Here is a 25,736-nt window from a genome sequence, read left to right on the forward strand (position 1 = left end):
AGGGAATGAAAGATGTGTTTGGGAAATCCTCATCAGCTCTGTGACCTTTGCTGTTTGTTCTTTTAACAGCGAGATGGACCCGCACGTGAGGGACTGCGTCAGGAGTTACACGGAGGACTGGGCCATCGTCAACAGAAAGTGAGTGAGAAACCCTCTGGTGCTTGTCACCTGAAGTTCACATTTAAATATTGGCCAAGCGTTATAAGGAGGCTCAAAAATACTGTCCTGGCTGCTGATTCCATGTGCTCTGGCTTTTCATTGCCTGACCCAGCTGAACTGGTGCTTTGTGTTTGGAAAATTGGATCTTGGGTGTCAAAACCCCTTGGGGCAGTTTGGAAAATCTTGGCCATTTCAGTCCACACTTGCTCCTTTGCCATGGTAGAGCAATTGGAGAGTGTGGACAAGTAAAATTATTTTCAGCATTTGTTTCTTCCTTTGTTCCATCTGGTTTTAGTTCTTTTTAGAGACAAGTTGCATTAATTTTGCAGTGATTTATGAAAGAGTCACCACCATCTGATAGACAGGGTGCCCTCTGCAGCTTCCATTGGTTCCCAGAGAGACTTGGTGAAAGTACATTATTCAGACAAATAATTGTTAATATTTAAACCATCACAACATTTACCTAATGAGTTAACACTTCAGAGGATGGGCATGCATTGATTATTCCATGCAAATTAGCAGGAAGGGTTCTGAGAGGCTCACTTGGAGCAGGGACTCTCTGGATGATTGGAAGTCTGATGACTTCAAGAGCTGCTGTCAGGGAGTGAGTGATCCATGTGATGTGCATCACCTACAAATGACTTGGCTGCAGCTCCAGCTCTGCCCTTGTGGCAGTTGCTACAATTCACTGCTTTAATGTTGTCCTGAGAGCCACTTCAGGGGATGCTCAGGATGTGATTGGTGCTGCTAACGCGACCTAATAAAAAAGTGTTTTGTAATCTCATACCAAAAAAAAAAACAAAAAACAACCCACCCAGAAAGGAATCCAAGAGGGAGGGAGATGCTTTATTAACTCCCAGCCTTGGCAGCAGAGTCTTGGATAGACCTGGACAGTGTGACCCACCCAGCCACCCACTCCTGGCTTCTCAGTGACTTCCATGGGTACCTGGAACTCCTGGCTGTGATTCCTGCTCTGATGAGCTTTATTTGGTGGGGTTTTGTCTTCTGAGAGTCAAAGCACGTTCTGCTTGGATAAAATCATGGCAGTGCACTGGGTAGAAATGGAAGAGTTGCTGCTGGAGCAGGGGAAGAACCCAAAGGCTTAGCTGAGAAGGACTGAATTGTTTTTCAAGTAAGGATACCAACAATTTCCTCTTAATCCATCCCATTGGATGGTTCCAAGTCCTCTGGCTAGCTCCAGGGGCACAAACCCCAGCTCTTGGAAGAACTGCTGAATTGATTTGTGACATTCCATCCTTTTCTTCCCCACCCCAGGGGAAATAATCTTTATGTCCATCTCTGCCTCCAGTTTTTTGTAACCAAAATGTTTTTGAGGCAAATCCACCCATTCAGTAATTCCTTTAATGATATTGGAAAATGATATTGAAAAAAACCCACTAGCATATTCTGATTTCAAGCTTATGGCATAATTTCTGTGTGCTAGACTGAGGAAGTCAGGTGTGGATTAGAGATAATTTGCAGTTGTTGGTGGAGCTGTGATGGAAATGCAGACATCCAGGTGAGGATTATACAGATCCTATTGTTCAGCTCTCAAGAATTACAGCCTAGCAAGGAAAATGCATCCCTCCTTTTTTCTCTTCCCTTCCTTTATTTGCTGCTAGCATTTCCATGGTTTTCCAATGTCTGGAGCATCCCTCTGTGGTAACTTTAGTGCCAGGGCATGGTAAGAACAATTCATTCTTGCTGTGATCCCAGGAACTGACTTGGAGTGAGTATTGCAGGGAGGCCGTGCCTCTACCCATGTGTGTGTGTGTAAATACAGACCTGGTGCCATTTGGCACCCAAAAATTTGTTAGTCAAAGAGATCTGCTCCTGTCAGCACAGCAGGCAGCCTGTTCACTTGTAGGAGCTCTCACACTCTGGAAGGCTCTGAGGGACCCACTTTCCTTACAGAGATGCTGTGTGAAGACACTTGTTTTAGTCAGGGTTGGAAAATTGTTCTCCAGAGGTGCTCGGGATTTTCCTGAGTTGCTGTTTTGGTTTTCCAGTTAATCATTTTATCTGCTCCAAGCCAGTTCCTGCTCCAGCAGAACCACTGGCCTTCAGCCCTCGTGTTCCCGGCCTGTTTTTAGCTTGGCATCACAATGGCACATTTTACAGCAGCTTTAATTGGCCCTTGATAATCCTCCTTTTGACATCACCCAGAGTGGCTTTATAGATGAACAGAGTCACATTGTAGTGCTGGAATAGTGGCTGTTGGATGATGCCCCAGCTCCAGTGGAGCTGACTGGAAATTGTGTTTGCAGAGAGCAGCTCCTGCCTCGGGAGCACCCACGCTGACAGTGCTGGGTTTGTTCCCGGGTCAGGGTCAAAAGGGCTGCTGAGAACGTGGTTGAAATCCTCTGTTTGCAGATACCACAAGCTGGGAACTGGGTTCAACCCCAACACCTTGGACAAACAGAAGGAGAGGCAAAAAGGGCTCCCCAGACAGGTCTTCGAGTCTGACGAAGCTCCTGATGGCAACAGCTACCAGGATGAACAAGTAATGTGCCTTTAAAACCCTGCTCCATAAAACCTAATTTATGGTCCTCCTTTAAAAGTGCAGTCCTTTTCCCATTAGAAGTTGCTTTAATTTGTTGGCTCTCAGGATGACCTCAAGCGCCGCTCAATGTCGATCGACGACACGCCCCGGGGCAGCTGGGCCTGCAGCATCTTCGACCTGAAGAACTCCCAGCCCGATGCCCTCCTCCCCAACCTGCTGGACAGAACCCCCAACGAGGAGATTGACCACCACAACGAGGACCAGAGGAAGTCCAGCAGGCATAAGGAGCTTTTTGCACTACACCCAGCACCTGATGAGGTATTTTTGAGTGATGAGGTATTTTTGCCAGGGATTGAAAGGATTTAAGATCACCTATGTTTAACATGTGTTTAACATGCATGAGAGCTGCAGCTATTTTGTGTTTTTCAGAGTGTTGTCTTGCCCATAGATATTACTTTCTGAAGATTGGGTTTCCCTTCTGGTTATGCAATCCCCAGTAATGTAGAAACATTAAAGGGATTTAATTTAGCATATTTATAGCTGCTGATGAATGCACCGTCCTGGGAAGCCTCGGATTAAATTGGTGCTGTGTCTTAAAAGAAAAAAAGTGATAGATGTGTTTGCCTCCTGGTTCTGCTGGTGGTTTGTACAGGGGTTGTGTCTCTTAATTCCAGGAGGAGCCCATAGAGAGACTCAGTGTCCCTGAAGTACCCAAAGAACACTTTGGCCAAAGACTCCTGGTGAAGTGTTTGTCCCTGAAGTAAGTACCACTCCAACAGGCACAAATTCAGAATTTAAATCTGCTGCTGTATCCACGTGCATCTGGAATAACTCCACTGCCTTGTTTATTGCCCTGGAAGGGTGATTGCATTGTTTGGTCCTGGGCTTCCAGGTTCATTTTGTAAAGCTTGAGTTACACAGTTGTACCTTCGAGACTTCCTGCAGGTTGATGAGACAGGAAATATCCTCCTCCCTTGGCTTCTCTCCCTGCTGCTTTCCAGCTCTACCTGTTCCATGTCACTGGCACATGACATGAGGCTTCACCACGCTCCCCCAGGGCTCTGAAGTTGGCCACTCACTGGTGTTCCCCTCCCTAAGCAGGAAATGTCAGATTAAATTTAACGATTAAAAATGCTCGAGCCCTAAAAACATTAAGACAGCCAAAGATTTGCCAAAGTTTAGGCTCAACAACCTTGACTGTGTCCCTTTAAGAGTGAAGACTTTATATACTTAGTAAGCATTAACTGGAGGAATAGAAACCTGTTAAACAAGTTTAATGAAGTGGAGCTCCTGAATATAGGGTTACCTGCAGCTGGTTCATTGCCTATAACTCTTCTCTAATAACACAAGGTAAAATTTTACTGTTATTCCCTTGGAGAAATAAAGTACAAAACTGATTTTCCACACTGCTGTATTCATCTTCTGTGTCCTCAGTTAGGTCAACCCTTCTTATTAGAGAGCTCCAGTTGCTGCTCATAACTGAGATATATGTGTGGGACATTTCTCCTGCTCGTAGAGTACTCCAGGACCTAATATAGCCATAGAGATGAACTGATTTTGCAGCCTTTTATGAACTGGAACAACATAATATGCAGTAGCAGTGCAGCTTTCCCTCCAAAGGAGGGTGTCTTTAGCATAAATAAGTTAGATGCTGGAAATTAATGTTTTCTGCTCTTTAAGCATCTCTTGCTGACTGCAAATTTACGGCAAATCTGCCCAGCTCCATGTTTGCTTGTGTACCCGGGAGTTCTGAGCCTGTGCTTGGGATGTAATCCAAGATTGTGCCATCTCAGTGGCACAAAACAAGGACATTTTCCCCAGGGGGAAAGCTCAGATGATCTGAGCAGGGTTATTTCCAGGTTAATCTCAGCTTTGTTGCAAAACTGGAGAAAACACCTGTTTGCTGGTGGTGTCCCTGCTGGAAGGAGGAGTTCCAGGCTGAAGCTGAGAGCTCCCTGCAAGGCCTGGGTGTGGAGGGGACGTGGATTTTGTGGGGAGGCTGTGCAGACAAAAATGGCATTTCAGCCCCTGCTCACTGTGGTGCAGGGGCAGGTTTTGAATGTTTTTAAATTCCTGTGACTCCCCAGGTGTTCTGACAATAAGTTCAGCTCTGTTTGGTGGGTCAGTGTTCCTGTTGGGAGGGTTGGAATTTGCATAACAGTCACTTTGAAGAGCTGGCACCTTTCTGAGGGGGTTTTTGTGACTTTTTGACAGCAGTCAACTGTTAAAATTGCCAAAGTAAGTGTCCCTGATATCCAGAGGCAGCAGCCCTGGATGTGAGAGGAGCAGTTGGCCATTTATCTGGGAAAACACAGGAAATTGGCTTCTCCAGGGCATCAGGGGAGCTGAGTGCTCCAGTTACCCCAATTAACAATTCCTGCCCATTTGAGGAGCCTTTTGGGCTGCTTTGCTTGGCTTTCAGTGAGTTAAAATGGCTTTTGGAAGGTCCAGGGAGCCCTGAGATGGCCCTGGTGGGAGGGAGCAGGGCAGGAGTGGGATGGAAATTGGGAAAAAAATCCCTTTGGAGCAGGAGCTGCCCTGGGGTCAGTCCCCATCACCCAGGGAGGATTTGGGGATAGGGCTGGTCATTCCTTCTGACAAAATGCAGGTCAAACTGATTCTGTGTTTCCTTCTTTCAAGGTTTGAAATTGAAATTGAGCCCATTTTTGCAAGTTTGGCTTTGTATGATGTTAAAGAAAAGAAGAAGGTAGGTTTTTAATGACTTGAGTGTGACATTTCCACTGAAATTTAAACACAAAAAATGGAGGAATTAATTGTGGTGGCAAAGCTTTAAGAGGACAGTGACATAGAGGTTGGAAGAATGATGAAGGCATTTCATGAACCACCTTGTGTGTTCTTCTTGGTAAAGCAGCTGAGGTATAAAAATTTCCTAAAAATATTATCTAATATATGATTTAATACTTTCCTAAAATATTATCTAATATGTGAGTGCCTGAAATCAGAATATATTTATATTTATATTTATATTTTTATATACATATTATATGTATAAATATTTAATATATATACATACATATATATATAATATATACACATACATATTATATATATTATATATTTTATATATAATACATATACATATATACATATATATATACATATACATATATACATATACATATATACATATATATATACATATATATATATATATACATATATATATACATATATATACATATATATACATATATATACATATATACATATATATATATATATATATATATATATATATATATATATATATATATATATATATATATATATATATATATATGTAAAAATACACACACACACACATATATATATATATATGTAGTCCAGTTTTGGCTATCAAAAGTCTCTTCCCCAGAGAGAACTTAGGTAACTGAAACCTTTCATTTAGGTGAGGTTTTTATGACTTTCTTAATCTCTTTTTGGTGATTCAGCATGGCATGGGTCCAAGCAACACTTCAATAAAGCACAGAAAGTCATGCATGCTAAAGTTGCTAAAATCAAAACAAAACTGAGGAGTCTTTTCAAGATCTAAGTTATAGGAAATGGAAAATACATTTATTCACCTATTTATGTTCTGTATTTAATATTTAAAGAGTCTCTTAGTTTTCCTTGTTCAAGATATTAGCAGTAGTGGAGAGAAAAATGTTAAAAATATGCATTTTGACATTTATCTCTTTAAGATTTGAATTTCATGCATTGAGATTTAAGTTATGTAGATGAGAGTATGTGGAATATTATGTGAACTTTGTTTAATATTTAAATCACATTTCATAAGCCAATTTTATCATCTCATTACTCCTTTTTTTTGGCTCTAACGTATTAAGTTCTTTACTGACCTCTGGTGTTGATAACCTGCTCACATCTTTTTTGGCTCTGAAGCTTTGCAGTCAAGGATTTGCTGTTTCAGGGTAGAAGGCTCAGTGTCTGTCCTTCAAGGGGTGTTATTTTTTCTTTGTTTCTTTCTATTTTGATATTTTGATGGCTAACAATGCTAATTCCTAATCCTGTGTGGAGCTGCACACCCTAGAGGAGCTGGAGGAAATTTTATTTCTGGTGTTTCCTCCATTTTCTTTCTCACTGTCCTGCCTTGGTTTTTTGATCAGAAAGGCTTTTTTTTTTCTATTCATACATGGTTTGACACGAGGGGGTTTTAACATGTATTTTAAAACAATTTAAAATTGTTCATGAAGAATTTCCAAAAAATTAAAGATATAACTAATGCTTGAAACGACCCATTTTTAAAAAAATTTTCATACATGGTTTACATGAGGTGTTTTTAACATGTATTTTAAAACAATTTAAAATTGTTCATGAAGATTTTACAAAAAAAAAAGATATAACTAATGCTTGAAATTACTCAATTTTTTTTCCTATTTTTCATACATGGTTTGACACGAGGGGTTTTTAACATGTATTTAGAAAGAATTTAAAATTTTTCATGAAGATTTTACAAAAAATAATATATAACTAATGCTTGAAATTACTCAATTTCTGCCTTAGATTTCAGAGAATTTCTACTTTGATTTAAACTCTGAGCAAATGAAGGGAATGCTTCGGCCTCATGTGCCCCCTGCTGCTATTTCCACCCTGGCCAGATCTGCCATCTTTTCTATCACCTACCCATCCCAAGATGTCTTTCTAGTAATAAAGGTAAGAAATGCCAGGGAAATTGAAATTATTGTGGCCTTCTGGTTTTTATTTCAAGTAAAATAGAAGTTCTGTTCTCAGAAGTGTAAACAGTGCTGCTTTATTTCAGATATTCTCACTTCAGTTCCTTTGTAACAACCAGTTCAGTGCACTGAAGCTGGAGAGAGCACAAAGGTTTGCTTGATGGTACAAATCAGTTTTCTGGGGCTTGACCTTGGTTTTCATATCAAACAATGTGCTGACTCCTTAAAATGACAGATAAGTCAGTGATTTAAAAATATCTATTGATCTGAATCTCATTTCAAAAAGGATCCACGCCCCTCAGCCACATCTTCAGATGTATTTAAGGGCAGAAATTGCCAAGAGAGTGAGATCCATAACTGAAATAAAATGCAACATTGGTCCCTCCTGGGATAAAGTACACAAAAATAAAAGTTATTCTCTGTTCTCTCCTTTGGTTCAATGAGTGCACAAATGTTGCTCGTTCAGGTGGGTGTTTGAGTCAAGATTTTTGGCTGGACCTGGGTAAAAATCATCCTGTGGTCAAAAGGGGAGCTCAAGACAGATTTTCAGGCAGTCTGAAGGTTCTGCAGGAAATGCTTCTTACACAAGGACTCACCAGGCTCCAGCTCCTGTGGAAGAATTTTTTCTTCCTTTTGCTTGTTGAGTTTATTAATCCTTGCTGGATCCATGTCCTTATAATGGTTCATTTTCCTTTCTCAGCTGGAAAAAGTGTTACAGCAGGGAGATATTGGGGAGTGTGCAGAGCCTTATATGATTTTTAAAGAATCTGATGCAGCAAAGGTAAGAATTTTTTTGGTGTTTGGATAAAAAATTAAATGTATTTTCTTTGACCTTGGACTCTTGATACTGCTCCTGTCTTTAAAAGGATCCATTTTTAATTAGGAATTTAATCCCATTCTAAAGGCCAAAAAAGAGCCAAAGACCTTTGAGTCTTGATGCCTTATTGGGGTGGAGTAGTTAAAGGTCAGCAGATTTTGTGGCTGTCAGGGGAGATTTGTGGTTCCCATCAAACTCAGTCATCTGTGATTCCCTGTCCCAAAGGATCAGCTGGGTCAAGGGAAGGCAGCATTGGATGGGAATCTGCAGTAAAAAATTCAACTTTTCCACTGCTTTTGCAGCTTTAACCCCATCACTTCTGCCTGGTTCTAAAAGCACCTCCAAAATGGTTCCTAATCTGGTGTGCAGTTGGGTTGGGCCAGGTGGAGATCCAAGGGTGATAATGAGGGCTGGGTGAAGGGCAGAGCAGAGGCTCCAGCCCTTCTTGTGATCCCACCCTCTCCATTGCTCAGTTTGGATGCATTGTTCATTTTAATCAACCTCTTAATAAATTATTTCCTCCCTAAAGCTCTAAAAATTGCTCTTTAACATGCAGAGCTATGGAAAGATCCTCTTTTATTCCTTTTTTTCCTTGGCAAAATGAGTATGAGTATGATAGTATTTATTTGAGGAGTGTTTTGAGTTTCCCACACAGCTCCAGATGATCTGAGCATCTCCTGCATAAAATCACATTAGGAAAGGCCCTTTCAGACTTCACAGGGGAAAATTCAGATGTTCTTGAAGGATCACTGGGATTTGCCAGGCTGTTCAGGAGGGTTAGGAACATAAAGACTGTTCTGACTGTCCTCTGGTGGCCTCTTTTGGGAAGCAGAAGTTGAATTTTCCCAGCACTTGATGCTCCTCCTCTGGAAGGTGCTACAGACACACAAATCATTGGGAGTTAGAAAAGACACCATCATTCCTCACTGATTTTGCTGAGTGAACCTCTGACCTCGTTCCTCTCTTTTTAACCTCTTGGATTGACTATTTTCTTCACAGAACAAGGAAAAGTTGGAAAAACTGAAGGGCCAGGCAGAGCAGTTTTGCCAAAGACTGGGGAAGTACCGGATGCCTTTTGCCTGGACAGCCATTCACCTCATGAACATTGTGAGCAGTGCTGGCAGCTTGGAAAGAGATTCCACAGAAGTTGAAGTTGGCACAGGAGGTACAGGACTTGGAGGGAATGTGCAGGAGGGAACCAATGTGGGCAAATCCAGAGGTTTTGATTCATATCCTGTAGCTGCTGTTGCTCCTTTTATTGCTTTCCTCTCCCTACTCTGATGGTCTGGGGTCATGGTTGAACTAAACCAGAAAAGTCCATGATAACAAATGGATTTATCTTTCAAGGATTTTACTAGCAAACCATCTGTTATATTATTTAAAACCAGGCTTGTGAGACTGAGGGAGCATTACAGGCTGATGAACATTTTCCAAAGGAGTGGATTAATCTTTGCGAGCCACATAGCTCATCCGAAACTGCTCTTCAGCATCCCCAAAACTGCCAACTTCATCATCTTTCAGAGCAAGGGAAATACATAAATCTCAGCATGATAAAGACTTTTATAACAGCAGGAAGGCACTGGGGTGAGGTGGCTGGGAGGGGAGCAGGAGTCAGCTGTGCTCCACAGCCTCCTGATGCCTCTGGAGCGGGATTGCCTCTTCTGTCACCTCATGGCATCATTCCCTCTCCTGCTCTGAAGGAAGGAGTTCTTCCTTCCCCAGGAATCCTGCTTGGAACCAAAGTAGGCTCTTGGACTGTAGTTTTCCCTGCTTTATTTTTAATTCCCTCTGACTGCTGTGTTTGGCAGAACGTAAAGGGTCGTGGTCGGAGCGGCGGAACTCCAGCATCGTCGGGAGGCGCTCCCTGGAGAGGACCACGAGTGGGGACGAGGCTTGCAACCTGAGCAGCTTCAGGCCAGCCACCCTGACAGTGACCAACTTCTTCAAACAGGTCTGGCAGGGCAATGTCCCACCTAGGAGTCATTTCTGGGACAGGGGGATTGGATGGTGTGAGGTCACTGGGTGATTAATTTGCGATTAATTCGATTTCTGCTCCCCAGTCGCAGGGAGGCTTTGAGCAGCATTGAGTTTGTTATGTTATTTATCAATTATCGTGGAATAATAGACTGGTTTGGGTTGGAAGGGAGATTAAAGCCCATCCAGTGCCACCCCTGCCATGGCAGGGACACCTTCACTGTCCCAGGGGGCTCCAGCCTGGCCTTGGGCACTGCCAGGGATCCAGGGGCAGCCCCAGCTGCTCTGGGCACCCTGTGCCAGGGCCTGCCCACCCTGCCAGGGAACAATTCCTTCCTAATGTCTAATCTAAACCTCCTCTAAGTTATATATTCCATAATATGATATTATATATATTAATTCTGGTAGTAGTGACTCCAATTCCTAAGTTATACATTACATAGTATTATATAATACATTATTTCTGGTAATAGTGACTCCAGTTCCTCAGAGTGATTTAAGGTTGACATCAGTTCCCTGGACACATCCAGGGATCCCTGAGGAAAATAAAAGTATTCTGCTTGTGCTGCTTTGCTGAGTGGCAGCTCCTCTTAGCCAGAGCTTGGGATTTTCCTGAGCAGTGGAAAACATGAATAAAGGGAATAAATTTTTTAGTTAAGCTTAGCAAAAAGTAATGAGCTGAAAATTTTCCAAAATTTGCCTAATGTCACATCTAGTCAAGGAAAAACTGGTCACAAAGTTAGTAATGATTTACAAAACATTGTATTTATTTACTTTGTTGAGGTTATTTTTACTTTGAAGCGGCTCATTTTATTTAATTTGTCCTTTAAAACTGCCAAACATTAATTTAAGATTTTAAATTTCAGATTCTTTATTGTCTTCCTTTTCTCCTGTTCAGTATAATTATTGAACACTACCCAGTGTTTTCCTCATTCCATTTGCTTCTTTTTTTTCTTTTTTATATTGTGATTTCTTACCTTTAAAATCAGGTATCTTCTGTTTTTGGGTGGCAGAGTCCCATTTTCTGTAATATTTCCAAAAATAGCAAAACTCTGAGCTATTAGAATGGGCATGAGGAAGACTGACAACAGACTCCTTGTACTTCCTGCTTTTCCTTTTATTTAGATTAGGTTTAGAAAAACAAGGCTGTTCTGGGCTCATCCCAAAGGAAGGGCAGAGGAGAAGGAATGAGCATCACCTCCTGAGTGACAGATACTTTTTCAAACTATTACACTTGCTAAAAAATGGGTATTTTTGGGAAATCTCTTAGCAGCCATTTCCAGTTTGGAAAAAGATAATATTAATGGGGAGAGAAAAGGCTTTCAATTAAAAGTTCCTGCAGCTGTCAGGGTGATGAATAAGGGATGAAGGACGGGGAAAGGAGGGAGAAATGAAGTGTAATTTAACACATTAATGGTAACACCTTGTTCTGGGAGGGGACAGTTGGGTGTCAGAGGGAAGAGCCTGTGGGGTGGGAGGCTTTGTTCACTCTGGCAGCCCTGGAGGGTGTTTGGGTAACCAAATGTTGCCCCTGAGCAGGAGGGGGATCGCCTGAGCGACGAGGACCTGTACAAGTTCCTGGCTGACATGAGACGCCCCTCGTCGGTGCTGCGCAGGCTCAGACCCATCACAGGTATGCAGCTGCCACTGGCTCTGCTTCTAATGAGGGAATGGGGCCACCGTGGGGCTAAGAACCATTCATTGCCCAGATAAACATCAGGCTCACAGGCTGTGAGATTTTAAAGGAGCAAGCTGTTGGCCATTGTAGTCACAAGTTCTTTGTTGCAAGGCAATAAATAACTTTCTAACCCAATGGACAGTTGCCACAGGGTGTATTTTGCTTTTCTAACCTATCACCTTTGCTTACTTCTACTGCACTGAAGTACTTACCTCTACTTTTACCCAATGGCTACTATCTGTACACACAAATGTTTCTGTTATAACTTCTAAACTCTGCTTACTCTGTACAACCACACCCCTGCATTATAAACCCTTCACCATCTTAGCAATGCAGTTTCTTACTTAAGGCATATTCTTTCTTACAACTGTAGAGCCATAAGTCCATGGATTTTCCATTTAATGTCTGTGTATTGTAGCTTCACATCAATCCAAGCTTCTTCCAAGGCTGCAAGGACACAGTCTCAAGCTGCACCAAGGGAAATATAATTTGGATATTAGGAAAAAGTTTTTCACAGAAAGGTGATAAAGTTCTGGAATGGCTGCCCGGGGAGGTGCTGGAGTCCCCATCCCTGGGTGTGTTTAACAAAGCCTGGATGTGGCACTGGGTGCCAGGGCTTAGTTGAGGTGCTGGGGCTGGGTTGGACTCCATGATCTTGGAGGTCTCTTCCAACCCAATAATTCTGTGATTCTGTGTAAATCAAACCCTTCAGTGTCTGTGGAAGTTTCTGGTTTTCCAATTCCCACACAGCCAGCCTTTCTGGGCCCAAAAGTTCAGGTGTTTGGTTGGTTCCTCCCCCAGGCACCCCAAGGAAATCCTTGAGAGCAATCCCTGGGCAGCAGGAGCATGGAAGGTGTGATGGGGCAGGTTTGTCACTGGCACACTCAGGGTGGAGTGTGTGAGGGGAGGATGCAAACCCCAAAACCCCAAACCCAGGAACCTCTGTTTCCCACTCTCTATCCCAAAGGAGATCCCTCTCCTGGTTAATAGGAACAGGCTCCACCTCTGTTTGAGGAAGGGGAATAGGAACCCTGGCACACCTCAGTGAAGCTGGTCCCTGACCTGTGCTATCCCTGACAATATTTACTTAACCTGCTCTTAAAGCTCTCCAGGGACAGCAATCCTGCCTCTTCCTTGGACCATCTCCCCAGCTCTCAGTTTGCCTTGCAGCCAGGTTAGGTTTTAAGAAAACTTTGCAAAATTATCATGCTGCAAATTAATGTGACTCTGGTGTGCCATGGCCTGGGGCAGTGACCACAACCTTCCAAGAACTTGAATGTTGTGATCAGTTCACCCAATTCACCTCTGGTTTGTAGCCTGACCAATCTCAGGGTTTTTCAACCTTTCCTCTGATGGAGTTTTGTTTGTAACAATAGCTGGGCCTCCAAGGAGCATTATCAGGACTGCATTTCCCCAGATTTCTTATGAAAAAAGCATCTATGCCTTGTTAAAGTGCCTATTTTCTGTTGGTTCTTACTATCTGGTCCCCAGTTGCCTTAGGTATCAGCTGGATCCACTGATGCTTGTTAACAAATCCACTTCAGCTGTAATTTATCATTTGTTGATTCATTAAATTCATATATAGGATATCAATGAATGAATATATAGGATATTAACCTGAAGAAACAAAGCACAATTATGCTTTTAAGAATTAATTTCTATGTATTAATGAATAAAATCCCTTTCTTCTTGCAGCTCAATTGAAGATAGACATATCTCCAGCTCCAGAGAACCCCCACTACTGCCTAACCCCAGAGCTGCTGCAGGTCAAGCTTTACCCAGACAGCAGAGTCAGACCTACACGAGAAATCCTGGAGTTCCCTGCCAGGGATGTCTACGTCCCAAACACCACATACAGGTCAGAGTTTTGAAATCCATTTCACTTTCTAGGGCCTGACACTGGCAAGTGTAGAAATTCCTCCCTTATCAGCAGGCTTGTTGCAAAATTTGGTGGATGGGCAGAGGTGCTGTGCCAGAGGCATGGGAAGGGTTCAGGCTGACACAGGGAAAAAGGCTCAGCTGGGGAGGGACAAACAGGTTTGCATCAAACTTGGCTGTGAATAAGAACACAGGAGAGGTTTCTCCATTTGCTTAAATTCTTTTCAGTTTTATGTAGGGTTTTTTTTTCTTTGTTAAAGTCACCATTCTCCTACTGGCTTTATTAATTTATGTCACTTTCAGTGACTTTTTTTTTTTTTTAAAGTTAGGGATAGAAATAGAGAAAATGCATTATCCCTTTGTTCATAATTCCATGTTGGTTTCTAAGCAATTTCTTTGTTTACAATACTTGACAGAAAATCCTCTGAAGCCCTGAAAAATAGGAAATTTCTCTAAATAATTTGGGAAACAATAATCTTTCTATAACACAATCCAAGCTGGAACCAGATTTCTTTTCATTATGTACCATTATTAATTTAAAGCTTTTTCACAATATCTTTGAAGACATTACATGGCTGGGTGGAATTGTCTTCATCAGCTGAGTGATTTCACCAACTTAGCAAATCCTTTATTTAAATTTAGATACAAACCAGGTTTTTACAAATCAAAGCTTACAAGAAGGGTTTAGCCAAGTTCCATATCCTGGAGTTCCCTGCCAGGGATGTCTACGTCCTAAACACCACATACAGGTCAGAGTTTTGAAATCCATTTCATTTTCCAGGGCCTGACACTGTCAAGTGTAGAAATTCCTCCCTTTGAAAAAGGGAGGAATATTTTGAAAAGTCTCAGCCATTTATTTGTCTTTTTATTTATTGGGCAGGTAATTTAACATTACAGTAAACCAGTACAAATAAGCAACACTGCACGATCTCATCTCTGCTCCAAACCCATGTGAAGGAAAAGGATTTTTATTGCAGAATTTCTGTAATTAACACATTCTGTTCATGGGTTTTCAATCTGACAAGTGACAACCAAAACCATTTCCTGTGCTGAGATAAAAAACCCACGCTGTACAAGGTTTGGGGAAGATAAACAAGTCAATATGACTCAGGGGAACTGCAGGACTGGGGGTTTGTCAGTCAGCACTTCCAGGGCCAGCCCAAGGCTGTCACTCAGCGTTCTGCAGCTGAAGTTCAACCTGTGAGTGTCCCCAGGAGCTGGACCAGCCCTCTACCACGGGTTGTGCCTACTGGGTTTGTGGGTTGGCACGCTTGACCCCATTGGAGCAGCTGTTCCCTAAGTGAAAGGCGTTTTGGTGTGTGCTCACTTGGTTGTTTGTTTAATTCCTTAGCTGGTTGGACTGAAAGGTCACAAAGGCTTGGCTCTGATTCATTTCAGGTGAGGAGAGCAGATCTCTCCCTCCTTTCAGTGAGTTTGAAGTTTGGCTCTTCACTTGCAGTGGGCAGCCCCAGCTGTGCAGTTGCCCTGTGGGATCTGTGGGATCCAGGGGAGCAGGGCTGCTCTGACCCCCTGTGTGTGACACACCTGCACACAGCTCCAGAGGGCATGGGTTGGCCTCAGCTACACTCCTGGAAATACCCAGAGCCCTAAAACGAGGAATTACCCATCTTTCATTTGCTCCTAAAACATTCCACAACAAAAAACATGAACCAAACATTCAAATAGTTACTTCAAGAAACCAAATTTCTTTTTTTTCTTTCCCTAAATGTTTTCAGTAGGGTTTTGCCAGCCCTTTGTTCCCAGAAAACACTTTTTGTTTTCCCTACTACACAACCCAGAAAGGAATGCACAGCCTGAAAACCCATTCCCCCAAACAGTTCACATTATCCAATATGTGACAGGTTGGCTCCTAGGCATTAGAATTTCACTGTGGGGAAGGAAAAGCTCCAGAGTTCCACAAAAAGTTGCAGCACATTGACATTGGGGCTTGAGGGAATGACAACACTCACCAGACATTTTGTAAGACCATCTCAGATGCCTCAGGTTTATGTTTTGGAGAAATTCCATGCAGGGCATGGATTGGGACTTGGCACCTGTTGGTAAACACAGCATCAAGTCCTTTGGTGTGGTGAAGTTCCTTGTGTTTGTTCTGAGTTCAAATGCAGCAGGTTGAGCACTCAGTCAAAGCTTTTTAAGTCTGTTGGGTGGATCATTATTTTGGTTGACTTGAGCAGGTAGTATCTTCCTTTCTTAGGCTTCCAGTAGAGGCCTTTTCCTCTGTCCAGCCTTCCCCTGGACCGTGGTGTGACGTAGTTCCCGTTCAGGTTGGTTTCCTCACACTCACTGTGCCACCAGCCTCCTGAGGAGAAACGTGGCCGTGTCAGTCTGTGGCAGAGTAAACAGCTCCTCTTTGCAGCATAAATCTGCTTTAGACCCTAAATTCCAGCTCAGTTGGCATCTACCCAGGATTCCCAAATCACTGAATTGTTTGGGTTGGGAAAATCCTCTAAAGTCACTGAGTGCAGCCATTCCCCAGTACTGCCAAGGCCACCACTGAGCCATGTCCCCAAATGCCACACCTGCCTGGATTTTAAATCCCTCCAGGGATGGGGACTCCACCACCAAAGGCTGGACAACCCTCTCCATGAAGAAATTTTCCCAAATATCCAATCTAAACATCCTCTGGTGTAACTTGGGGCCATTCCCTCTCCTGTCCCTGTTTCCTGGAGCAGAGCCCGACCCCTCCGGCTGTGCCCTCCTGTCAGGAGCTGTGCAGAGCCACAAGGGCCCCTGAGCCTCCTTTGCTCCAGGCTCAGCCCCTGCCCAGCTCCCTCAGCTGCTCCAGACCCTTCCCCAGCTCCATTCCCTTCCCTGGCCATGCTCCAGCCCCTCCATGTCCTTGTCCTGAGGGGCCCTTCCCTGGACACAAGGTGCCCCTCTTGGCATTGTTTCAGGCATTCACAATTTTCAAGAATGCCTGGGATGATGTACAAAGTGTTTGTTGCATGAAGCAGGTGGCTGGAGGACAATTTTGTCTCCTGTGGTTCAATCATTTAATTGCTTCTTCAGTTGTTTGCTTTCTGCTATAAACTGGCAAACATAAAAGCTTTGTAAATCAGAGATTTACAAAGGGTTTAAGGGTTCTTAATTAAGAACCCTTTAACCAAATTATCTCCAAAGAGAAATAGCCTCACCCTTGCATCTCTTGCTCTTTGGGGAGTGATTATATTATGTGTATAGGACAAGCAGCTAAAATCTGCCTTCAAATGGAAACTCACTCATTATTAACTTTAGGATTGTAGCTTAAATGAGTTAGAAGTCAGTTTGTCTTTAAGTTTTTTGCAAAGAGGGATCTAACAACTCAACCTGGAGCTGCCACAGCAGACCAGGCATCAGAGGAGGGCCAGCCCTTTGCTTCTGAGTTTGGAATCTCATCCTGGGGTTATTTCAGCCTGGGCTGTCTGTTCTGTTTCTGGTGTTGGTTGCACCAGGAGGGCAGGATTAGATGGGATACTGGGAAGAAATTAGATTGGGAAGAAGTTTTTCCCTGTGAGGGTAGTAAGGGGCTGGCAGAGGTTGTCTGGAGAGACTGTGGATTCCCCATCCCTGGAAGTGTCCAAGGCCAGGCTGGACGGGGCTTGAAGCACCCTGGGATAGTGGAAGGCATCAGGGTTTCACAGAATTCACAGAATGACTGGGTTGGAAGAGACCTCCAAGATCATGGAGTCCAGCCCAGCCCCAACACCTCAGTTAAACTCTGGCACCCAGTGCCACATCCAGGCTTTGTTAAACACACCCAGGCATGGGGACCCCACCACCTCCCTGGGCAGCCATTCCAGAACTTTATCACCGTTTCAGTGAAAAACTTTTTCCTAATATCCAAATTACATTTCCCTTGGTGCAGCTTGAGACTGCATTTTCCCTTGGTGCAGCTCGAGGCTGTGTGCTCTGGTTCTGTCAGGGCTGCTGGAGAAAGAGCCCAGCCCCAGCTGAGCACAGGCACCTTTCAGGAGCTGTGAGAGTGATGGGGGCAGCCCTGAGTCTCCTTTTCTCCAGGCTGAGCCCCCCAGGATGAGCTTTAGGCTCCCTTCCCAGTGGAGCAGGGCAGCTCCCATGCCCTGGGCCGTACCTGGGTGGCTCTGGGGGCAGCTGGAGCCCCCGGCCGTGGCGTGGTCGGCGGTGGAGAAGCGGAGCCGGGCGTGCTCCGGCAGCGCGTTGGGAATGCTGCCCGACATCCTGGACAGCTGCAGGGTGAAGTTGGTGCTGGGGCCCCCCAGGCTGAAGCTGTACTCGATGTGCCTCCTGTTCCCTCTCCAGTCCTGCAGCTCGATCCGCAGCAGGTAATTCCCCTGCTGGGTGATGGAGTAGATCTTCTTCAGGCCCAGCCAGAATTCCTCTGCAAAGTTGGAGGGAAGAGACGGTTTTAGGGATAAACCTGCAGGTAGTGTGTGTGAAAATACAGTATTTAAGAGGCTTTATTAATTGCTTTAATTAAATCAGTGATTTGAGTCTTGGGGACCGTTGATCTTTGCAGAGGTCTGCTGCTACATTCTTTTTGTTTACCTCTGCTTAATTGCACACTGATGATCAATAAAAGCGGGAGTTCTAAATGAACTGGAGCTTCCCCCTTTAAGTTTCCCACCTCGTGTGGAGCTCTGAGAGGGAGCTGGAGACATTTAAGAAGTGTGTAATTGGAATATGTGACAAATGAAGCTAGTGGCATACATAAAACCTAATGGCAATTGTTGCATTTTGGGAGGAAAGAGCTGCAGAACCAAACTGGGGTTTCAACACCCTCCTGTACAAAGGGAATTTTTCTTTTGCTGGAATTTCTGATCATTAGTTTAATTGGTTTCATATATTATATTCATTAAGTAGCTTATTATCAGCACAGGTAATTGCCACATGTACAGAGTGGGGCTGAATGTGAGTGCCATGCACACAGCTGGCATTTAAACCCATAGAGCACAAGATGCTTGAAGAAAATACCCCCTAATTTCCAGGTTAGGAGCTGTAACCTGGTTTATTTTATCTCCTCAGAAGATGCAGCAGAGCACTGAGTAGGACATAGCTGAGAGGAGTGAAATTCTCTGTAAAATCCAACACTGAAAACGTTTGGCTGCTTTTTGGTGCAGTATTTGGGAATTGGGAGACCAATCAAGGAGCCACTAAAGCATCCAGCGGGATCAGATAAAACTTTACAGCTGGGAACTTCTATCCCAAAGCTGAGGGGAAGGTTGAGATCCAGCAGCTCTTTATTATAAAAGAAGTGGAAATAGGTCAATATTGCTGCTCACCTTGGTGAGGTTTAGATCTGTGCTATGCTTAGGAAGTCAGACTGTTTCCCAAACAAGAGGTCACTCATCTCATATGAGAAAAACACAGAGAATATTCTGGATGAGGAGGCTGTTGGGCAGCACTTGGTGCTACAAATTCTTTGGAGTTGATGATTAACAGGGGAACATGGGTGTTTCCTCACCCTATCCGGCCATGGAGGGGATTGGCCACTCTGGAGAAGCCTGAGGTGTTTGCTCAGGGGAGCACACACAGCCTTGGGCTCTCCTGAGGCTGGAAAAATTGATGTGGTTTTAAGGGTAACAGGATTGCAGGAAGGCGCAGAGAAACTAGTGACAGCAACTTCGTGAGGGTCTGCCTTTGTGTGTGTTTGAAATACTTTGGGAGGTGTTTTTATAAGTAGTAAAATCTTGATAAAATACTGTTTATAGCATTCTGGCCTTGATTCAGTTTCTAAACACACATTTGAAGGGATGTCTTTGAGAATTTCACAAGCTATGTGTTCTAGTAAGCACTTCTGCTTCTTCCTGCTATTTCCAATAAATCAGTTAGCTGCTGTTTGCAGGTTTAGTCTGCTTTCCTTTCCATAAGAAGATTCAGCTTCTCAAATCGATTGATACACACCCAAAAAAGGAATATTTACCATTGAGGTCACCAAAACCATTTGTGTAGGCATCCCAAGTTTGGTTGAAGTCCAGCGATCCGTCCACTCTCTTCTGGATTACAGTCCACGATGTGCCTGTGAAAAAGGGAAATAAGTCACAGCTTGGCCTTGGCCTCATTCCCTGTCCCTCAGTGTGCTCTGGGGTGCTCCCATTTTGAGGTAGAATGAGTTAATTGAGGTCTTGATGAAGGGAATGGAAGTGAGCCCAACTGGAGAGAGCTCAGGGCCCCTCCAGTGTCCTTGGCCACACCCGGGGTGACTCCTCTCACAGAATTATTCTGTTAGGCTGCCTTAACTGGGTTTCACGTGTTTATGAGGCCTGAGAGACAGAGAAATTGATAAAGAAGAGATAAGAGCCCCAGACATGGGCTCAGAGGGTCAGACTCTGCTGATAGTGGCTGGCACAGCTCTGGGGCAGGGACGAGGTGCCGGGGCTGTGCCCAGCTGCAGCTCCAGGAGGGTCTTCCCTGAGCCCAGGTCATGACACCCTCACTGCAGCTGCTCCAGCAAATGGCAGCAAAGGAGCTTTCTGCAGAGGGCAGCCCTGGGAGCTGGGCGTGCACATCCAAACACGTGAGGTGGCCCCACACGCTCCCCAGCTCTCTCTGAGGGCATGGGAAGGGATGTGGGGCAGCTCTGGGGGTGCAGAGGAACCAGGGAACGAGGGAACTGGCCAAGCTGTGGGTGGCAAAAGGAAAAAATTTGGGTTCCTTAGGGAGGTGACATGGCAGTTGTGTTCCTGGCTGCTGAGCCACCCAAACGTGGCACAGGAATCCCATCCCAGGACTCACTTCTCTGGCTTCACTTTGGCACAGCTCAGTCTAAAGTACAGCCTGTTAATGAACAAAATTTTACTTTTGTAAAAGCAAATTGTTTGCTGTTTGTTTTTCTTTGGGAAATGCATCCATGGTTACCCTGTAATGGGTTTTATAATGACCATTTTCATTGCCTACAGCTAAAGGGGCCCGGGATTTGGATATCCTTAATTTATGTCACATGATTGAATGTCCTTTCCTCAGTATAAACAAAAGAGGAGTTAAGAATGAGAGCAGTGATAAGAGATTGCAGGATATGGGAAACCTAACTTAGAGCAGACAGGCCACTAAGAGAAGTCAAGAAGATACATGAATTTGTACAGTTTTTGTGTTCTTTGGGAGGACACAGAATTGTTTGGCTTAGAGAAAGATACTTGTGTGAAAATTAGGCTGTTGCTGGCACAGCTCTTACCAAATTTCATTTCACAGTAGACATTGAAAGCTTCTGAGCCATTGGGCTGAATAGTGTAGACCCCACTGGCCTGCACCCCAGTGTGGTAGAGAGCAGTGCAGTCAGCAGCAGCACCTGGGGAGCAAACAGCCTGTTAGAAATCCTGCTTGGAGTGTGCTGAGCTGAGAGCTAAAGAAAAAAATGGGAACGATCATATTGGTAATTCTATTTTACAATAAATGTCTTGGAATGGACAGACTGCTTTGGGCATAATAGTGCAGCTGCCAAGGTGTGCATAAGGCTCTGGTTTTTAAGTTAGGCAGGGTTTCAGTTTGGAGGATTTTGGAAAGTTTCTAAGGCCTAAGACTGGACTCTGGCAAATGGGCTTTCCTGTGCCTTGTAAAGCTCCTAGTAAATACCATTCTCAGTGCTACACTTCATCAGTGCCTTTCAACTTCAAAGAAAGGACTCCTAAATCTTGTAATTAGCCCGTGTGAAGTAAATGAGTTCTCTGTTCAGGTTCCACAAGAGAGACATGGGTAAAAGCATGGTCACAGCATGTTTACAAGAGGGAAATGCATCCTATTACTGCATTCTTGGACATTGTTCCTGTGTGTCACCCCAGAGACAAGTACAGCTGGAGTGGGCCTAAATAGATAATGACATTTTTTCCAAAGAAGGGAATCTAATTCCTTCCCACAGCCCAGTGTATAACATAAAAATCATCTCCTTTTAGTCTTTGGCTCCTACAAACCAGTGCAGGGCTGTCCCAGGGGGTGGTGGGAAGGCAGCACGTGCTGTAGTCAGTCTCAGAGACGGGGTCTCACCATCAGCTCTGTATGTCCCAGCCGTGGGCCTGTGCACAGCAGAGGGGATGGGCTCTGCCTCCTGCTGCTCCCCCAGGAAGGAATTCTCCAGCAGCTCCAGGAGCTCGATGTGGTTTAGCTGGAAGAGCCATAATTACACTGTTAACTTCCCAAGGCTCTGGAATGATGAAGTTCATGGATCAAGACAATGTCATGCAGAGAATAATTCTTCTTGCGAGTGTAACCCTGTGGAATTCCCAATTTACCACATACAAATAACTGCAGCTCTACACTGGTGGATTTTAGGTGTGGGATTGCCAGCTGTGCCACTGCTCTGGCAGGGTAGGATTTATGGAGGGAGGAAATGACCCCTTCTCTTGTGGTGCATCTTAATGGGCAATCAGATTTAACTTATTTAATAATAATTTTTAATGGGCAAACAGATTAGCTTATTTCCTCAGGTGACATCACTTAGACAAATAATACCAACAGCTGAGGAGGACAGAACCCACAGTTCCTCAGGCTGAAATGCATTTTCCTCTCAGAATAAATTAAACCTGATCACGCTGGTTGTGCTGTATTACAGTGATACATGTTGGACTTCCACTCTGGGAGTGGGTTTTGGAAATTAAGAAAGAGGTAGAGAGCAATGAGACTTCCAGACCAATGGAGGAGCAATGATGTGATAGATAATAAGAGGAAAAAACCCAAAAGAGCAGTCAGAGATGCAGCAGCCTGGTGTTGAGTGCCAAGGTCTCAAAGCTGTTGTTGGCCACAGCTCCTGCCTGGCAGTGCTGCAGCCTGTCCCCAGAACAGGTACCTGAAATGGTCCCACCTTCCTCTGCACCCCAAACTCAACAAGGGGTGCCTGACCCAACAAGGATGGGACCCTCAGCTCCCTCAGTGTCAGGAGAGATGGAAGGGGAAGCAGGGTGGATCCTGTACCTTGTCTTCCAGCTCCATGATCTGGTTGTGCTGCCTGTCCAGCTGCACGTGCTGGTCCTCCACGATCCTCAGGAGCTGCTTGATGTCGTTGTCCTGCTGCTCCACAAAAGCCTGAGGGCAGGGAGGGGAGGATGGAGGAGGGTTAGGAGCAGCAGAAGACCTTCAGCAGTGGTGCTGCCTCTGTAACTCTTGTTCTGGGGCCAGTTTCGAGAGGCACAAACCACTGAACGTTCCCTTCCTTTTCCAGGGAATCCTCGAATGTCCCTAGCTGGAAGGGACCCACAAGGATCATCAAAGTCCAGTTCCAGAGGTTTGCGTGCTTTGCCTCTAAACTGAAAAATTTCTTTGCTTCTGGAGCAAACGCCCATTTTTTGGAGACAAGCTACTGGCAGCTTTGTAGACTCATTTTTTGATTGCTCTTTTCCTTCTCTTTTCACATCCAGAACAATTATGTTCTGTGGAATCAGCCCTTGATTCAAACTAGATTGAAAAAGGGAAAAATTCCCAGCATTTAGGGTATCAGCTTGGGATTTGAGAGATCAGGATTCATCTTTTTGCTTTGACACAAACATCCGGTATTTTGCCATACAAATTGCTTGGCCCTTTTATACTTTTGTAAAATACAGTTAATATTTCCTTTTCTATAGAAAACCTTATACCCACCTAACTGCTTGCATAATTAACATATTAATTTTATCAATACCTGTCAGGTTCTTTGGTTCTGGAGGTTCTACAGGTGCTATAAATGCCCTTCTCTAAAGGTTTAAGCTCCCTGTTTCTGCATTGGACAGGCAGTTCCTACTGCATTGATCTGGGATGAGCTGGTGATGTACAGACCCATGGGCTTGGGAATCTCATAATTTTCCAGATTGCAAAACTTTTTTATCATTATGGTGACAAAATTCCTTAAAATCAATTTGCAAATCAATACTGAAAATAACACAGAGCTTTATAATTTCACAATTTTTCACTGATTTCTCTGGGGAATTTTACTGCAAAATTAACGCTGTGTCAGAGTAAGGCAGTGATTTTTTTTAAAGTTATTACAGTGATTTCTTCCTCAAAAAATCTGACTAGTACTCCGGTGAGGAGCAATGGGAAGCATGAGCTTCTGTTGCACAATTCCTGATGATGGCATTGCAGTGTATTTTGGCTCAATGTGTCAGGGCCTTTCACAAGTCACTTACTTTGAGTGAAGAAATTTCTTTTGTTTCTTGCACCGAAGGCTGGGAAATGGCCAGTTTGGTGACCTTGTCCTCCAGTCCCCACACTTGCTCCTGCAGCTGGATTTTGTTTTGGATGAGGTCTTCAATCTTCAGGTTCATCTCCTGTGAGAGGTTCTTTATCTCCTCATTGTTGATTTGCAGCCTGGCCGTGGTTTGCCGGAGCTGTTCTTCTTCCTCCTTGATTTCGCTGGTTTGCAGGGAGAGCTCGTAAAAGGACCTGTCAAAAATGTAGAGTTTCTGAAAGATGTCGTTCATCTGCCCCTTGGTCTTGTGGACAAAGTCTTTGAGGCCGTGGCCCAGCTGGAGGAGCCCATTGGCCAAGATTCGGACGTCGTCCAACATCGCAAATCTCGATTTCGTTTCGGGAGATGCGGCCGGACCCACGGAGAAAAAATCCTTGTCAGCTCCAGCTGGGAGAGCCAGGGGGGCCAGGAATAGTAAAACTGGAATGATCTTCATGTTCCCTGCCTCTGGCTCTCTTTGCTCAGGATGCAGAGGCTTTTCCCAGTGACAGCTCGTGCTCTGTGGCTGTTCTGGGTTGCAGAACTTGATCTATTTATACTCCTCTTCATTTTGGGAGAGGCAGAGCACGGGTTGATCATTAAGCTGTGTGTGTTTGAACGAGTGTAACCCCTCCTGAATGTAGGTTGGTACCTGGGAAGATAAAATTGAGAGACGGGCACGTTGCTGATTAAACTGGTTCTGAACTTTTCCATCTGCCAGGCCTTCTGGTGTAAAATGTTATTGATGACACGGTGTTTTTCACACAACTCTTTTTAATAGGTTAATTTTGGGTCATAATCTGGGTAAGGGCTTAAACTGCTCCTTGTTTGTGTTGTTTGGTTCCCTTTATTGCCTCGGGAGTGTGAAAGGATTTTACCATGTTTGAGAGCACTGGATGTTCAGGTTGTGAAGCTCCTTGATGAGCTGTGGAAGGGCAAAATATTCCCAGATGATTCACACAACTTGATTTTCATCTCAGGCCGTTTTCTGATGTAACTCATTGTGCTGCAGTGGATTTACTTGTCATGGAGCCCAGATTAAGTGAGAAAGAGGGAATTAGGTCCAGAGATTGCCTGGATGTGATTCTGCTGTGTTAAGGTTTGTGCAGTAATTTACACCATATAAAACTTATTTTTTAAGAGCTGCTTTGCAGAGGTGGGTGAGATAAATAATACCTCGCTTGCATTTCTCACCTTAGCATTCTTTTTACTGTTTAAGATTCACACTGCATAAAGAAAGGCTGCAAGTGCTCTGAAATAAATGCCCAGTTCTGCAGTGGGTCTCTGCATGAAAACATGGGTTTTTTGGGTAGTACTGCAGTGTGAGTCAAAGGTATTTCTCTTTCTGGACTCATTCATAGCAATCCAAGAAATCAAAATCAAACATTGCACAATGTGCTTTGGAGAGTTTTCAGGTTTTTGCCAAATTCTTGTATGTTTAGAAATTCTTCCCCTGGACTTCTTGTTGTGTTGTTGATGTACATATGCACGTATGATATGAAGCATCCATAGAAAAAATGTTTAAAAACTGAAACTTTTACCTCATATGTTGGATTTTTGGTGTGCTTAGGGGTTGGTAATATCCAGGTGACCTTCCCATTCACAATTAAATACTGTGAAAGTATTTTAGATCTCAGATTAATTGCTGGGGAATATTTTGTACCAGTATGATTGGGATCAGAGTTACTGGAGTACCTGAAGTATGGAAAAATAGCAGAAGTAGGGAGATGATCAGGCCCAGCTCTGGGCAGAATAGGGATTCCTTCAAAAAAAACCAATTCTGAATTGTTTCTCTGGCTTCTGACACAGGGATTTTGAGCTGCAAAACTTGAAAAACTGGTTGTAAAATTAAAAAAAAAAACAACAAAAAAACCCAAACCAATGTACAGACATTGTTCAATCCACTTCACAGTACTTGAGTGGCCCCAGTT

General features: G+C 43.9%; 2 protein-coding genes across 15 annotated transcripts in view; one reads left to right on the forward strand and one right to left on the reverse strand.

Annotated features, from left to right (window-relative positions):
• Positions 1-25,736, forward strand: part of DOCK7 (dedicator of cytokinesis 7) — a 97,024-nt gene that overhangs the window by 23,626 nt on the left and 47,662 nt on the right. For all 14 annotated transcript variants that reach the window (XM_066555355.1, XM_066555341.1, XM_066555343.1 and 11 more), the window contains exons 4-14: positions 70-138; positions 2,533-2,662; positions 2,768-2,980; positions 3,337-3,422; positions 5,303-5,369; positions 7,184-7,333; positions 8,054-8,134; positions 9,170-9,335; positions 9,979-10,121; positions 11,684-11,777; positions 13,518-13,680. In XM_066555355.1, coding sequence (XP_066411452.1) covers positions 70-138; positions 2,533-2,662; positions 2,768-2,980; positions 3,337-3,422; positions 5,303-5,369; positions 7,184-7,333; positions 8,054-8,134; positions 9,170-9,335; positions 9,979-10,121; positions 11,684-11,777; positions 13,518-13,680 — 1,362 coding nt within the window. The remainder of the gene's footprint in view (positions 1-69; positions 139-2,532; positions 2,663-2,767; positions 2,981-3,336; positions 3,423-5,302; positions 5,370-7,183; positions 7,334-8,053; positions 8,135-9,169; positions 9,336-9,978; positions 10,122-11,683; positions 11,778-13,517; positions 13,681-25,736) is intronic.
• Positions 15,839-24,375, reverse strand: ANGPTL3 (angiopoietin like 3). The gene is made up of 7 exons (XM_066556079.1): positions 23,765-24,375; positions 22,578-22,688; positions 21,654-21,771; positions 20,848-20,961; positions 19,600-19,695; positions 17,791-18,057; positions 15,839-16,020 (listed from the first exon to the last, which is right to left on the reverse strand). Exons 1-7 carry the CDS (start codon positions 24,260-24,262, stop codon positions 15,839-15,841), a joined length of 1,386 nt encoding a protein of 461 aa, XP_066412176.1. The 5' UTR covers positions 24,263-24,375.

This window comes from Molothrus aeneus, chromosome 9, assembly GCF_037042795.1.
Source record: "Molothrus aeneus isolate 106 chromosome 9, BPBGC_Maene_1.0, whole genome shotgun sequence".
Classification (NCBI taxonomy): Eukaryota; Metazoa; Chordata; class Aves; order Passeriformes; family Icteridae; genus Molothrus; species Molothrus aeneus.